Genomic DNA, 16,066 nt, shown 5'->3' with positions numbered 1-16,066 from the left:
TAGCTGTTAAATTAACTGTCCTGTGTTTTTTTGGTTATTAGTTTATGTGTTAGTGTTTAATGATGTTCCCTCTTTTGTGTACTTGGCCTGATTAGCCACTTTATAAGTCCCCTTTGTTCTTTGTTTGTTAGGTCAGTTGAGTTTTGTTACGTTTGTTTGTTTGCCAGGTTATGATAGCCTGAGTTTAGTGTGGTTTATTTGACCTCTTTTATAGGCCTGAAATTAATTACTTGTTTTTGGTAAATTGTTTCTCATTTTTTGGGTAAATAAAACCCTTCTTTTCCAAAATCTACCTGCGACTCCTCATGCTTTGTAGCTCGGTCCCTCACACATACAAAGCCAAGTCACATGGCATATTCAATAACGCTCCCAGACAATACAAAGCTCGTGGCTTGTCATCCTCCCTACCGTCCACATTACTGAAGTCGAAGAGATCAACAGAGAGTGAATGCAAGAGAGACATGTAGTACTAAGTGGCAAGACAAAGGGAGGCGCCACCTTGTGGCTGTGACCGACTTGAATGTGACAACGTGTGCAGCTCTGCGCACTGCTATGATGGATGCGGTTATGGCCATCAAGTTACAAAAAGAAAAAAAATGCAAGGGTCACCTAATGTTGCTGTCCTGTCCTCCTTGACTGGCAGTAGCAGCACTCTATTAATTTGCTAGCTATTAGTGTAGAATACAGTAAATAAGCTAACTTACAGTATTGAAATGTGGCATATTCAGTATTACAATATCAGTATTTAAGCACCTTTAACAGCTATTTATATATGCAACCATTTTTCTGAACTTTAAATTTTTTATTCAGTATTTATTGGAAAGTTTAGGCTACTTGTTGTACCATGCTTGCTGTGTCTGTCTGCTGTGTGGACATGGGTGTTTGTTGAAGTACAACGTGTTTGGAGTGATTTGAATCGAAAAGCAGCATTTAAGCATTAATCTATGAATGCTATGCCCCCATTGATGAGGGTTATTTACAGTGTAATGTATATTTTGTACAAAGTTTAAATAGGCTATTTTTAAGTTATTTATTTTGTTAATATTTTTATTGTATATTTATATGATGTCAAATTATTTACAATGTACTGTAACAACCTTGTTGTTGTTTAGTTATTTATTTTGTTTTGTAATTGTTCTTTACTGTTCTTTACCATTGTATTTTCACATTTTTGAGTTTATAAAACTTTGGTTTCATACATTTGTCGTTGGTGTCAGATTATTTATAAAATATTGGTGATGAGCACTGGTCAGAAGGGCCCCCTGGAAATGTTTGCTTGGGGCCACAACAGACTCTAGAAGTGCTTCTGTATACAGCTCTGCTTTGCCACAGCAGAGTATACTACAGCATGGCAGCAGCTGGCGGTAGGCATCATGGCAGGGTGTACAATCTCTCCACTAGCCTTTACAATGGCAATGGAGGTGATTATTAGGGCCTCGAAATGGGTGGTAGGTGGAGAAAAGCTGCATGGAGGGCTTCGTCTACCCCCAGTTAGGGCCTACATGGATGGCATGACGGCTGTGATGTCAACTGCTCCATGTACTAGCAGACTACTGGATAAGTTACACGGCAACTTGCAGTGGGCTGGGATGAGGGTGAAGCCGAGTAAGTGTAAGAGCATCTCAGCTGATAAAGGAAAGGTAGTAGATAATAAATTTGTTATAAATGAGGAGGTGATTCCCACAGTGATGGAGAAGCCAGTGAAGAGTCTGGGAAGTATGTAGCACAGTTTGAGGGATTGAGATAAGATATGAACCAAGGCATTTCAAGCATAGACTGGTCAGGGCTCCCAGGAAAGCTGAGGCTATGATGTATCCAGTTTGAGTTATTGCCCCGACTAATGTGGCCACTGACAGTGTATGAGGTCCCTCTGACAAAGGTTGAGAAGCTTGAAAGGACGATTAACTCATTAATTAGGAGATGGCTTGGTGTCCCACGCTGCTTAAGCATCACAGCCTTGTATGGGAAAGACATACTGGAGCTCCCAGTAACTAGTCTAACAGAGGAGTTTAAGTGTGCTAAGGCTCCACTGGAGATGACTCTTACTCAGTCAAAAGATCCAGTAGTCAGGTGGACAGTCCTCAAGGTTAAAACAGGGAGGAAGTGGAACCCAAGAGATGCAGTTCAGGAGGCGCAGGCCTCCCTCAGGCTCAGGGATATCATGGGGCATGTGCAGCAAGGACGTGGAGGCCTGGGACTGTGTGCAGGCAAACCTCTGTGGAGCAAGGCATCAGTAACAGAGAATAGAAAGATGGTAGTGGAGAAAATTCATAGGCAAGAGGAAGTAATGAGATGCACTAAGGCAGTGTCACAGGCTAAGCAAGGACAGTGGGTGAACTGGGAGAGTGTAGAGAAAAGGAAGGTGTCGTGGAGAGATCTATGCAGCATGGAGGCTAGTAGGATTAGATTTCTGATAGGGGCAGTTTATGATGTGCTGCCATCTCCCCAGAACCTAAACCAGTGGTTAGGGGAGGATGCTGCCTGCCCACTTTGTTCTTGTGCAGGGACACTCAGCCACATTTTGTCTGGTTGTAGGGTTAGTCTCTCCCAAGGTAGATACACCTGGCACCACAACCAGGTTCTAAAATGCATAGCAGCTGCAATTGAGGAAAAACGGATTGAAACAAATTCCTCATCTACTAGAAAGATGAATAGGCATATTATGTGGGAGTCCCAGCACAGATAGCGAGCACCAGGCAAAGACCGAACCTGCTGTTGTGGTCAGAAAAAGAGAAGATAGTTTACACTTTGGAGCTTACTGTCCCATGGGAAGACAGAGTTGAGGAGGCTAATGAGTGCAAGAGAGAGAGCCAGGTATGCAGAGATAGCATCAGAAGCTGAACAGCGAGGCTGGAGCGCCCGGGTGCAGCTAGTAGAGTGTCGTGGAAATTTCTCCGTTACTGGTGAAGAATGAAATAGAGACTTCTGCCGGCCGACAAGGTTTTATTTTCTTTGCAAAGAAAAGGTCAATCAACATGCGAGTGGTCAATGATGAAGAAAGACCCCGAATACGGGGAGACCTAAACATTTATACCTGAGGACAGCCCCCAGGGTACGTTTCACACCCTTTGTCTGCTGCAGGTATCGGCCCCCTACACAGAGTGTTTTCGCACCCCTTTGTCTGCCACAGGCATCGGCGCCGATTCCCTTGGGTGTGTTTTACACCTAGGGTGTCCTGCAGGGTCTTGTATTTAGATGCAAGTTAAGTCTAGACATCACACAAAACCATTTGGTTCCTTATGTTAGAAAGGAGAGAGGTTGGGTGTCTCAGATGGTTAAAACAAATGAATTGAATTTGCCATTACAAGAGGTTGGCTGCTGTGGATTCCAAAATCAGCCATTTTCCTCTTGTGTGAGCTCGGCATTCGCAGGAAAGAACAGAGGGTTGCTGTAAAGAATATGTTGGTGACTGTGGCTAAGGAGGAAACACGCTAGCTAGAATATGTCTGTCAATGGGAGCCTGGAGGCTCAAGGTGTGAATGGTGTTAAAACTTCTTGGCAACAGAAGTCAAAATCGAATAGTAAATAGATGGTATTTAGCTAGAAACACGCTAGCAGGAGAGCATGCTAAAGTTAAGGCTAGCTCAGCTAAGGCTGTCCCTGTCCTGTCTGGAGGCTGATCCAAGCCAGACTATGATGGATGCTGTCAGGACAGACTGGATTATTGCAGAGTAGAAGATGATCAGCAGCTCCTTGGGCAGGTTGAACTTCCTGAGCTGACGTAGGAAGTACAACCTCTGCTGGGCCTTCTTCCTAACAGAGTCAATATGGGAGGTCCACTTCAGGTCCCGTGAGATTGTGGACCCTAGGAACCTGAATGAGTCCACTGTGGGGACAGTCCTGTTTATTATGGTAAGGGGAGGGGTGGATGGGGGTCTCTTCCTAAAGTCCACAGTCACCTCCACAGTCTTGAGCGGGTTTAGCTCCAGGTGGTTCTGACTGCACCAGAGGACCAGCTGATCTACTTCCCCTCTGTATGCTTGTCCCTGTCTTGGATGAGTCCAATGATGGTGGTTTCATCTGCAAACTTCAGGAGCTTCACATAAGGGTCCCCAGAGATGCAGTCATTAATGTAAAGAGCAGTGGGGAGAGAACACACCCCTGGGGGGCGCCAGTGCTGAGAGTCTGGGTGCTGTTGTTGCCTTTTTGCCTTTCTGCAGCTCTGCTAGACACTGGTCTGTGGACACTGGTCCTCCCACATTAATAAGGAATCGGTGACGATAAAACCCACCTGTTCTTAACTACTAGGCTAGTGCATGGTTTGGGTCATTTGCATTCAGAAACACCCCGAATTGACTATATATGGTAGCACCGAATTCATGTCAAAGAGGGGACAGTCCTGCCTGTGCGCTCCGGAGCCGGGGAAGTTGGAAGAAAATCATTGCTGCAAAATCAACAAGACACCAGAATATCCATAAATTAAATAAAGAATCATCTGACCAACATGACCAAAAACAGATTGATGCATGCACATTGCAAATGTCAAATAAATGAAAAATTAAATGAGATCAAATTAAAATCATGAAAAATTAAATTTCGCACTCTCCAAATATTAGCTAACGGACAGACCGACCTAAAAAGTAGTTGCATCTCGTATTATTTATGTGCTGATTGAATGAAATCCTTTCCCATTCATGTCACTGAATTCATTGTGTGGTTTTATTGTGGTGTGGGTCAATCTATGGCTCCAAATTATGTTTGGGAATCCGGCAATAATCTGAAATCCCGGTTTAATTAGGGCTTGTTGGTGATATCTGTATGGGAACTGGATGTAAACTGAGGCCAGAGAAATTATTTCATCCAACACTGACAGGAGTTGGATGGGATGGCTTTGGTGCGTCTTGTTTCACTTTTCTAAGCAAAAGTACTAATTGGTAAATGACATATTTTGTGTCGGAATGTGCTTGCGCTCTCTTTACGTACACATCTGTGTGTATGCATGGTTGATAAACAAGGCCCCAGGACTCACGATTGGTCATGATTGTCCTTCTCATGTCAGCAGCTCTTATATTGAGGCTGTTGGTATATGTTAGGGCTTAGTACCCAATCTCTGATTGTTGGGGTGATGAAGACATCTCCCCGCTGACCTGTCATATTCCCCCTTACTGTGTGTGTTTCAATCAATCTGTAGTTGTGATAGTAGTTTTCGATTACGGTGTTGGAACACTGGGCTAACAAGTGTTTCTTTGTTAGTCTAGACTGGTGCTTTCGGAGTATCCATTTCTCCGACATTTGCTGCATGTATCCCCTCTCTCTGGGATTCCTTGTATAGCAGCACTCCAACAAGTAACAATAGTTCCAACAAATTTAAAGTTTCTCTGATCATGATGAATCCAAGCTTATATGTAGAGGATATTAGGCACAATTAATCACTGAAGTCATTTTATTCCTTCATTGTCTTCAATATCTGTTAAACAGACTGAATGAAATGTAGAGAAACTGTCACATAATGTGTTTGTCTTCATACAATAGAGAAAAACCAGAGGCTCATATATGAGGAAGAGGGCGGGCTTTACTTGGTGTCACTGAGAAAAGATGAAAAAAGGTCAGACGAGTGAGAAGGACAATGAAGGAAACGTCTCTACAGCGTCTGCTCTGTAAGTCCACAATCTTTGACTGTTGATAAGTGATGAAGGAGACATAGAAACTAGTCAGGATCAAGTCAGCATGAGGACTAGCTGCAGGTCTAAAGAGGAACTGGAATCATTTAAAGAGGAAACTGGTCAGAAAGGAACAGGTCAGCTTCAGTCAGTGATTCTATCAGTGGAACTGTGAAGCGAACACACACCTGTCTTTATGCTCTGAGCTACAAGTCGTGTGTTTGTTGAATATTGTCACTGTTCATAGTCAGGAAAACCACGAGGAAGCTTCAGCTTCTGCTTTTAGACTCAAACTACAGCATTAAAGTGGAAGAACCAACATGAGAACAGAGTCAGTTAACTGTGAACTGATCATTATTCTATAGCACTGACCATAGAACAGCACTGCTGCTGTTTGCATGACTCTTCATCTGGACCTTAGCCTACGTACTGGACTGTAGTGATGCAGTCATTAATACGTTACACTGTCTTCTCTGTCTTTGTTGAACTGGAAATAGAAATGTGTCAGTTCTGTGATGTTGTGTCTTGGTAGACTGGACATTTATATTTGTGTAGCACCACGGTCCTGGTTTTACTGCAACTGAAATAAACATTTAGCAGATGAAGACTTTCAGAACAGCAGCAGTCGACATAAAGTGTGTCTGGAGTTAGTGTTGAATGATTCTTTAACATGACTGAGTCCTCAGCAGTGGATCCACCAGAGATCTTAGAGGAACCAGAGATGAATGAAACTCTTCTTGATGATTTAGTTGAACTCAAACTAACCTGAGTGTCATTTCTCTTTAGTTCTGAGCTCTCTGCTGTTCAGCTCAACAAACCAAGGTTAGTCAACATTTTCATTCACTTTATACCTGTTCAGTCCTCATCATTATTACTCAGTAGAGTCAAAGCTTTCAGTCAACAGCTCTCAGAGAAAAGACATTAAATGAATCCTATTGTTTCATCTGAACCCTCCCAGCTCGTCTGACTGTGAGTCCCAGCAGCTCTCAGTTCTTTAAAAGAGACTTTGTGTCTCTGAGCTGTGAAGAGGACGACAGCTCTGCTGGATGGACTCTGAGGAGAAACACCACCACAGAACAGAAGACTCAGTGTGGAGCTGTCTGGGGAAAAGCAGCTGGTTCTTCCTGTAACATCAGCCACACCATCAGCAAGGACAGTGGAGTTTACTGGTGTGAGTCCAGAGAGGGAGCAACCAGTAACAGCATCAACCTCACTGTCTCTGGTAAGCTCAGACTGTGGAGTTAGTATTGAAGAAGCTGTGTGGAAATGGATGAAATGCTGTAGTTTGTCTCTGTGTTGAGGTGGACCAGTGATCCTGCAGAGTCCTGTCCTCCCTGTGATGGAGGGAGATGACGTTACTCTGACCTGTAAAACAAAGACTCCCTCCATCCTCTCAGCTACTTTCTATAAAGATGGCTCCTTGATCAGGACTGAGTCTACAGGTCACATGACCATTCACAATGTTAACAGGTCTGATGAAGGCCTCTACAAGTGTCACATCATCAGTCATGGAGAGTCTCCATCCAGCTGGATCACTGTCACAGGTGAGGAGGTCAGAGATGATTCTTCAGCAGCTTTCAACATTCACAATGAGACAATCAGTTCATTATTAACTTTGATTCATTCTAGAGAAACTCACCACCACCACACCTCCTCCTACAACAACACCTCCTCCTGGTTCCTCTCCTCCTCCTGGTTCCTCTCCTCTCCTCCCTGTGTTCTTGTCTCTTTCTTCTTTCTTTTCTGTTCTTCTTCTGGTGTTTCTGGTTTTCCTGGTGAGGCGATGTGTTCGTAGGAAACATGAAGGTGAGACATAAACAGTCAAACAGCTTCCTTTCATCAAATGTTCATTTAGATTCCATTAAAACATATTGTTCACTTAATTTCAGTTGTTGGAGAAAACATCAGAGAAGACATCACGTACAGTGACATCAAAATATCACGAAACAAGAAACAGCCAATCAGACGGAGCAGAGGTAGAGATGATTATTGTTGTTCTTTGTCTTTATGTGTTTGTTGAGAACATTTGTTTGTTCTGGGGTAAGTTTAGGCAAAGATACACGTTTATAAAGAAGAATGAATGGTGCCATTCTGACAAAGGGATGCCAGGAGGTTAGTGATGAACACACAGATAATACTGTGGGTATGAGGTCATTTCTTCTACCTCACTTTGTTCATGATGCAGAAACTGATGCAGTTTACTCTAAAAGTATCAGGAATCATGTAATTTATAGTTTATAGTACAGTACTTATGGTTTCAGTCTGTTGTCAGGGAGCTTTGTTCTCTGAGTGGTTTGTTCCTGTGGTGAGTCTATTAACAGAAGCTAACAGCTCTGTTTCCTGATTCTGATCTGAACATGAACCTGCTCATAGTTAGTACATTCAGATTTCATTTTAATAAAGTCTTACTTTGAGTAGAGATGATGTGAGTATCGTAGTACTCCCTGCAGCAGCAGTACTGCTATCAGCTGCAGTAGCTGTAGTAATGTGATGTGTATGTGTTGTATTTTCCAGACAGTGATCCAGCTGCAGTCTACTCAGCAGTGAGAACAACACAAGACGTCACTTATGGAGAAATATTCATCAGAGACAAGAAACACAGGTCAAAGACCAGAGGTACAGCTGCTCCTCTTTCTCTGCACCATGTTCACTGCTACAGCTTTGCTCTCAGATAAATGCTAACATCAACATGCTAACACTAAACGCTAACAGCAACATGCTAACACTAAATGCTAACATCAACATGCTGATGATCTTCATCATGTTCACCTCCTTAGTAAGTAGACTTAGACTTAGACAGACTTTAATGATGAGGGAAATTACTTTGTGACTGTAGCTTTGTGGTACATAAAAGCAAACACTCTTAAAAAAACACAAGAAAGATTAAAAATAAAATAAGATTAGATTAAAATGAAAGAAAAATTATTGTTATCTACTTAAATAAACAGTGTAATCAAGAACAATTACACAATAAGCATTTAGGATGAATGTACAAAAAGTAGTTGGCAAAACAGTGTCTAAGGAGATGTGGTTGTTTGGCCAGTTGCATCATTTGTGTCACATTGTGTCTCCTTGTCGCTGAGGGACAGATGTAAACTCAAACTGAGTGTGTCAACTCATAAAACACTTCTCATGACACACTCCCTCTGGGTCCCATCAAGCGCACATAGTCCAAACATTCTGACCAAAACTACCAAAACTCATGTTGACTGGTTCAAGGCACAGTCAGACAAAAAACAATAACACAAAGGAATAACCCACATCATGCAGCTACTGGCGACTTACTGAGATTTCAGTCTAGAGCAGATTTCAAAAACCATGAGAGAATAAAGAGACAGACTCATGAGAACAGAGTTCCTCTGCTGGGAGTTTTCAGCCTCTCAAACTGTCTCTTAATAAAATCATTAATTTAGAACTTTTTAACTCTGCATGTAAAACCACAGCAGCAACTTCCTCCTTCTGGCTGCACTGTGATAGTGGGACCTGTCAGTATAGTGTGGTCTAGTGTGGCTGCTCTCAGTGTGCACATATGTGAGTTTTCTACCTCGTGGCCAAATGTGTCAGTTTGTACAAATAGCAGCAAACTGTTTGTGGTCGTCCAGTTCTCTGTTTCACAAACATTCCCACCAGAGGTGTTAAGAAGAGAAAAAACTGTGAAGAATTAATGTGATCCAGTTTACATAGAAAATAATGTTAAACTGCTGCAGCAAATATACCAACAGTACAGCTGTAGTGCCTGGAGTATATTATGGAGAGAACAGAAAAACTTTCTGAGCTAATAAATAAATAAATAAGCACAATAATTCAAGTTATTCAATGTAGGCACAAGAGTACTAAACAGTAAACACACATAGACATATGGGGTGAGGGGCGCACACAGACATGTTTGTTTAAGTCATGTTTTGAGTGGTGCAACAATGAAAGGTCCATTTCACAGCTATTGTAACAGTGGGGTATGTTGAATGTCTCAGGGTGGGACACAGAGAGGAGAGAGGGCAACAGTTTAGCAGCTCCACTGCCTGAGGCTACAGGTTCTGCTCCAGTCTGGTGGTTTGGGCTCATATGGACTTGTACCTTCTACCTGAGGGTAGCAGGGGGAACAGGTGATGTGCCAGGTGGTGTTGATCACACATGATGCTGTGGACCCTCCTCAGACACAGCTGATCTCTGGTAGAGTAGACCCAATGATGAATGCAGATGTTGCTGTGCTTTGAGGAGATGTTAGTGCTCCAGGACAGGTCCTCTGACATGGTTACTCCCACGTATTTAAGCCAGACACTCTTTTCCACCGGCTGTTTCTACAGAAGTCCACGATAATTTCCTTCAAGTTATTGCTATCACACCATGATGTCAGATGTTGCACCTCCTCCTGTATGATGTTGATGGCACAACCTTGGGGAGCCCCGGAGCTGGTGAGGAGTGAAGAGGAGGTGTTCCCGTCCACTCTCACACTCTCACACTGGACTCCACAATCCAGTTGTACTTGCAAGTGTGACTTGGTGTTTGTCGAGCCGGATTGTGTTGAAGGCAGAGCTGAAGTGGACAAAGAGCAGTCTCATGTAGGTGTTTTTGTGCTCTGGATGTTTCAGCAGTGCATGGACTGCAACGGCGATGGGGTCCTCCATCGGCCTGTTCTCCTTGTATGTAAATTGGTGTGGGTCCACACAATTCCACGCAAAAGAGAGGAAGAAAACCATTGGACAGTTTAGAGATGATGGAACTGGTTTTGATCACAACACCAGGAACAGATCATCCTAACTTAATGCAGAAGATTTATTATTAATGTAACTCTTATGTGTTTTATTTTCCAGAGAGTGATCCAGCTTTAGTCTACGCAGCAGTGAGAACAGAGAACATCACTTATGGACAAATAGCCATCAGACCAAAAAGGACCAGAGGTACAGCTGCTCTTTACTTTCTACTCTGGATAATCTAAGCTAAGATAAGATGAGCTACGATGAGCTAAGCTAAGTTAAGCTAAGTTAAGATGAGCTTGACTTGTTCTCAGATCTGTGAAAAGAGTTGTGATTTAAGACGTATGATGTCTATTAAAGTAAAAACAGAACATAGAATATCTCAGACTCTGGCAGCAGAAGTATCATAAATCTGAACCAGTTTCAACAAAGGTGACTGACTTTTTACTCCAAACCTAAAAAGTTCAAAGCATATATAAGTGTTTCTAGATGCTTCCTTGTGACACGTTCAGTTTGACGTCCTGCTCACTCTTCAGAGAGAGTAGAGTTGAATTTCCCCTGTAGGGATCAATAAAGTATTATCTTATCTTAGACAGTTCAAAGCCTTTCTGTCAGGGCGCTAGAGGCTCTAATTAGTTATTAGTCAGACCTCATGTGGAAACTGTTGCTGCCTTGGTTCTGTGTCTGTCTGTTATTTTGTGATCATGTTTTGAGTTCCCCCACCCATTCTCTCAGAGAGGACACATGTAACTGTGATGTCCAGGGCGAAACACTCAGTGTGTTAATTAACAGCAGCCACTGTCTCATTTCATTGCACGATTGGTTTTTCATGTTCAACTCATGAAGCAATACCACCTGTAACCTCTAGACGGCTACCATCTAAGAGTTCAGCAGCTTTGGATGTAAAGACTAACGTAAACTTCTTTAGTATAAATGAAAAATAAAGTGACTCCTCCTGTCCTCCTATTCAGCTGCAGTTTCTCCAGAACATAGAGCGGAGGACCTGGGACTGATGATATGCAATAAAGTCAGATATTTACCACTGACCTTTGACTTTACTCTTTCAAAGCAGCAACATGAACAGTTCCCCTCAAATCAGACTTGTTCCTGACTAGTTCCCTCTGCATGGAAAGCATGACCAGAGCATCAGCTGATGAGTTCAGACCTGTGGCTTCCAGGTCGGGTCTTGTTGCTTCAGTTTGTCAGAGAGAGTCTTTATGGAAGCATCAGGGTTGTGAGTCTGTGTTGCAACTGTTCAGCTGTGAATTCTGATCTGAGGTGTCTGTTTGTGATAGAAAATCTGTGATTTAACAGCAGTGTGTGATTTAATTTGAACTGTGTGTGTCTGTGTTCAGAGGTTCCACCAGAGCCAGAGGTCGTCTACTCTTCAGTGAAGTAGTCCACCCGTCCACCAGCTGATGTCCAGGTGCTGGACTCTGACCGGTCCCCTCGGCCCCTCAGACCACATCTAAGGTCTCAGTGGGTAGGGTGGACTAGTGAGGCAGCGAGACACTGAAGCCCAGGTTGCTCCCAGTGCTTGAATGTTTGGGTAAATGTGACTGTTAAAATACTTTAAATACGAACAGACACACAAGTCCCAAGTTTGTGTGTGTGGTGTGTCAGGCTGCGTCCTGCTGGGGGGGGGGATGTGGCTGGTTGGGGCATGTTATAGTTCTCCACTCTTTCAGTGCTTCATTATCCACTTATTGTCAAAAATAAATTCTATTTAATGGAGTCTAATGATAACTTTGGATTCTCTTATTCAACATTATAATTAGCAGCAGTGATCTGGTTTCTCTGGAGGATCAATAAATGTGATCTCATTTGTTGTTTTGTTCTCGTGTGGTTCTGTGGTTTTCACCAACATGTCAGGTGGAAAATTTGACTTGCTCCGTTTTGGTTTTGGCTGACCGATCACACCTCTCTGCAGTGTTGAAAACCGATGCACAAAAACCACAACTGCAGACAGAAATAGATCGAGCATCATTTAGCTGCTGACCTCTCTGCAGAGAAGAGCTTTGGATCTGTGTCGGTGTGACTTAAAATCAATCTGTAAAACACTTCCTTGTGTTCAGAAGATGTTTGAACAGCAGTTATTCCCAATAAATGTTTTTATTCCGACCTGTTGTTGTGATGATACTGATCTGTGCTGCAGAGTCTGGTCACTTCAATGCTTTTGTTTCATATAAACTAAGTTTAGCCCCCATCCTCCACAGAGTTCTGATCCAGACAATAAGACTGAAACTAAACTCATCAGTTAAGATCATTGAGGACAGGTCATGTGACTCCGGTCCTGTCTGTATAGAGACACCTGGACATTAAAGTTGACCTCATGCTTAGATGAAAGATCTTAAAACTAGATGTTGACACTTCCTCTTGAAGACAGATGAGACATGATGGATAATGGAGGACCTGTCATCCTTATTTTTCTTCTTCAAATGTCCACATTTATGACAGGGGTATTCTGTAGTCATTTCCTGTTTTATTTTGAAAGGTCGCTAAGCCTGTGTCTTTGTCCTCATGTCTCATTGTCTCTCTGTCTCCCTGTATATTTGTTGGATGCTCTGTTTTCTCCTGGACAGTTTGTTAGTTTGTTAAACGTTTAGTTTATTCCTCCTGTCTCAGAGTCAGAGTGTCCTGTGTTTGAGTCGTCTCTCCTCTCTGAACATTGTGACAGAGTGAGAAGAGATTTGTTTTAGGCCCAGGTTCCCACAGAGGCCGACACCTGCAGGTCTTTGAAGGGACATGAGGGGATCTTGAAACAGTGAAATAATCTAATAATAACAGCACAGGAGTGATCATATATGGTGTACAAAGGAAAGTCATGCAGAGGTCACAGGGTGCCTTGACACAGACACAAGGTCTGCAAAATAATAACACAATCCACTAAGTAGCAGTGGGGGGAGGAGGTGTGTTTTCATTAAATAGAACAGGAGTTGGTTTTCATTACTGTGATTTAAGTTCATTTGAAGTTGTTTGCAAACAGAACAGAACAGAGTCACAGCTCAACCCACTGATCTCTGCAGCGTCCTGGTCTCATCCACTTCTTTCCTTTTCCTTTTTAAGTTGCTACTTAAATGTTGTTTCATTTTATTTAAATACGACTCAATGAATAAAGATACACTTGATACATTTTGTTACTGCTCTTTCTGCAGACAGAGCGACGGTCTCTGCTGAAGGAGTAGCAGGTATTGTAGTATCAGGGAGTCAGGAAGCAGGAAGTAGTCACAGAGGAGTCTCACTGCTGCCTGATTCTGCAAACTGAAAAAATCTATATTAATATGTAATATATATTCTATCTGCATCAGTCCTATTTATTAAATGTAATCTAATAATCTTATCTAATCTATTTTATCTATTCCTTGGTGAGAGGGTTTGAGCCCATTGAACCATTGAAAGAGGACAATTTTGAACAGCACTCTGTGATGTCAGAGAGGTGGTTTGATGATGTGATGAAGCCTTATTTTAAGGAATCTATCTATCTATCTATCCATCTATCCATCTATCCATCTATCCATCCATCCATCCATACTTTAGATTTTTCATTCTCCATTGTATAGTCAGTCTTGTTTTGTAGATAATAACCACCATCATCATCCTCCTGAACAATCAGCAGCTTTAAATGTCTCAGATCAGTTTCCAGTTGAACTCTGAGTGTTTCTAGTTCTTCAGAGGACCTGTATAACCTTTTCAGTTTTTCCCACTAACATGGAGGAAGAGGAGCTTACTACCTATACTTCAACCAGCCACCAGGGGGAGCTCTCTTTGATTATAAAATATATACTTAGGACGTGGTTAGCACTGATGCCTCCCAGCGAGAAGGTCTGGGTGGAGTCCTCCCTGTGTCCCTGTGGGTTTTCTCTGGGTACTCTGGTTTCCTCCCACCTCCAAAGACACGCTCACTAAGGTTTAGTGTTGATTCTAAATTGATTCTATGATTGTGTGTCTCTGTGTTAGTCTGAGACTGACAGACTGTCCAGGGTTTACCCGGCCTCTCGCCCTATGACAGCTTAACCGGTGCAGCCGGTGCATTCCTCATTCTTCCTCATTCTTCTTGGTGTCGTCATGTGTCTCTGCTGCTAAAACTCCCTCGTCAGGTGTGTTGAGTTTTTCTTGTTCTTCAGAGTGAGTGGTTCATTTGGGAGTTGGAGCAAAGAAACGTGGAACAACTGCTGTTTTTCTGTAATCACAGTTGTAACATTTAGTGTCTACCATCACTAGACACTAACCTCAACACTAACCTGTGGGTGGAACTGTAACCTCAACGGATTCCAATTGGACGGATCCATTTAAAAGTCAAATTTTACATGACTGATAGAGACATCGGGCGTAAAATCGAAATAACTATCGGAGGCAGGGAGCGTGGATCAAAACATCAGAGAAATAAGAGGTAAGTTGAAGAACAGACAGGTAGGGGCCGTTACTATAAAGCTCTACTGTATTTAATAATTTATTTTAAGAATATGAACATTTTCAGCATGGCAGCAACAGCATTTAAGTCATAACAAACAATAATAAAACTATTATATTTTATTTGTGTAGCGCTTTTCAAAACTCAAAGACACTTCACAGACATAAAATCACACACACAAAAAAAGAAAACAAACTGTACATATTAAATACACAATGACAGAGACGGGCAATATTTCTGAGGGTGAACTGAGGGTCAAAGATGAATCCAAGATTGCGGGTGAGGGAGGAGGGAATCAGCTGAAGGGGTGAGGTGTTTGGAGGAGGAGGTCTGACTTACTGCAGTTCAGTTGGAGGTAGTTGGTTTTCATCCAGGTGTTTATTTCTGAGAGGCAGGTTGAGAGGGTGGAGACATGGAGGAGGTGATGGATTCAGTGGAGAGGTACGGTTGAATGTTGCCGAGGGGAAGGATGTAGATGATGAACGGGAGGGGGCAGTACCAGTGATGTGAAGTGATTTTTCAATGTGCGAGAAGAGGATGGAGTGGAGGATGGAGAGGAGGATGGAGTCAGAAGCAGCAGTGAGGTCCAGGAGGATGAGGATACTGATTTGGCCAGAGTCTGAGGAGAGACTGTGCTATGTTTTTGGAGGAAACCAGATTGAAAGACTTCATATAGGGGGTTGTGGGTGAGGCGGGTTCAAGGGTTTTGCAGAGGAAGGGAAGGTTAGAGATGGGCCAAAAGATGGAGGTGCAGTTTGGGTCGAGTCCAGGTTTTTTGAGAATGGGGTGATGCCGGGGGGGGGGGGGGGCTGGGTGGAGGTGGAGGAATGGACGCTGTTGTGGATGGAGTCTGTTTTGGACTCTTAAAAAAAGAAAGGAAGGCCTGACAGTTTTCAGATGTGAAGGATGAGGCAGTGTTGTCATGAGGCTTCAGGTCAGAAATCTCTACATCCAGATTCCAAATGTTATTTCCTGGTTTTCAGGGAGAAAGTTCAACTCAATCTGAACTGAGTTTGTTTATTATTTGAGCACTAAAGTGAACCGCCTATTTTTAACTTTTCTACAAATTTATATTTATATAGACATTTAAGACACTTTGCTAATAACATGGATCCATTTAAAAAATAAAAATTGACTGTTGTTGTTGTCGCCTGACTTCAAACTGTGCTGTGTCCTCAGTGTCCAGCTCCACCACAGGGGAAAGACATGCGCTGACATAAACACAACGAGCATCTGTAGATGTAGATGTGGCATGTAGAAGACATAGGTAGTTACAGGAACAGTCGTAGTGGACGATACTAGCAACAGCTTGGTCATGAACAAGTCCTGCTCCTAAGTTCCCGTCCTTGGGAGACGATTAT

General features: G+C 42.7%; 2 protein-coding genes and 1 long non-coding RNA gene across 3 annotated transcripts in view; 2 read left to right on the top strand and 1 right to left on the bottom strand.

Annotated features, from left to right (window-relative positions):
* The window catches only part of LOC125009468 (high affinity immunoglobulin gamma Fc receptor I-like), a 160,549-nt gene extending 148,134 nt beyond the window's left edge, over window positions 1–12,415 (top strand). The window contains exons 4-9 of the mRNA XM_047587466.1: window positions 6,902–7,144; window positions 7,230–7,406; window positions 7,490–7,576; window positions 8,115–8,216; window positions 10,412–10,498; window positions 11,650–12,415. Coding sequence (XP_047443422.1) covers window positions 6,902–7,144; window positions 7,230–7,406; window positions 7,490–7,576; window positions 8,115–8,216; window positions 10,412–10,498; window positions 11,650–11,693 — 740 coding nt within the window. The 3' untranslated portion in view covers window positions 11,694–12,415. The remainder of the gene's footprint in view (window positions 1–6,901; window positions 7,145–7,229; window positions 7,407–7,489; window positions 7,577–8,114; window positions 8,217–10,411; window positions 10,499–11,649) is intronic.
* LOC125009576 (coxsackievirus and adenovirus receptor homolog) overlaps window positions 1–16,066 on the top strand; it is a 51,807-nt gene that overhangs the window by 29,309 nt on the left and 6,432 nt on the right. The window lies entirely within an intron of this gene.
* Window positions 6,255–16,066, bottom strand: part of LOC125010510 — a 19,926-nt gene continuing 10,114 nt past the window's right edge. Inside the window, exon 2 of the long non-coding RNA XR_007113089.1 lies at window positions 6,255–6,365. This is a non-coding gene — a long non-coding RNA (uncharacterized LOC125010510). The remainder of the gene's footprint in view (window positions 6,366–16,066) is intronic.

This window comes from Mugil cephalus, chromosome 1 (genome assembly GCF_022458985.1).
Source record: "Mugil cephalus isolate CIBA_MC_2020 chromosome 1, CIBA_Mcephalus_1.1, whole genome shotgun sequence".
In the NCBI taxonomy this organism is placed as follows: Eukaryota; Metazoa; Chordata; class Actinopteri; order Mugiliformes; family Mugilidae; genus Mugil; species Mugil cephalus.
This window is presented reverse-complemented; position numbering and strand designations above follow the sequence as displayed.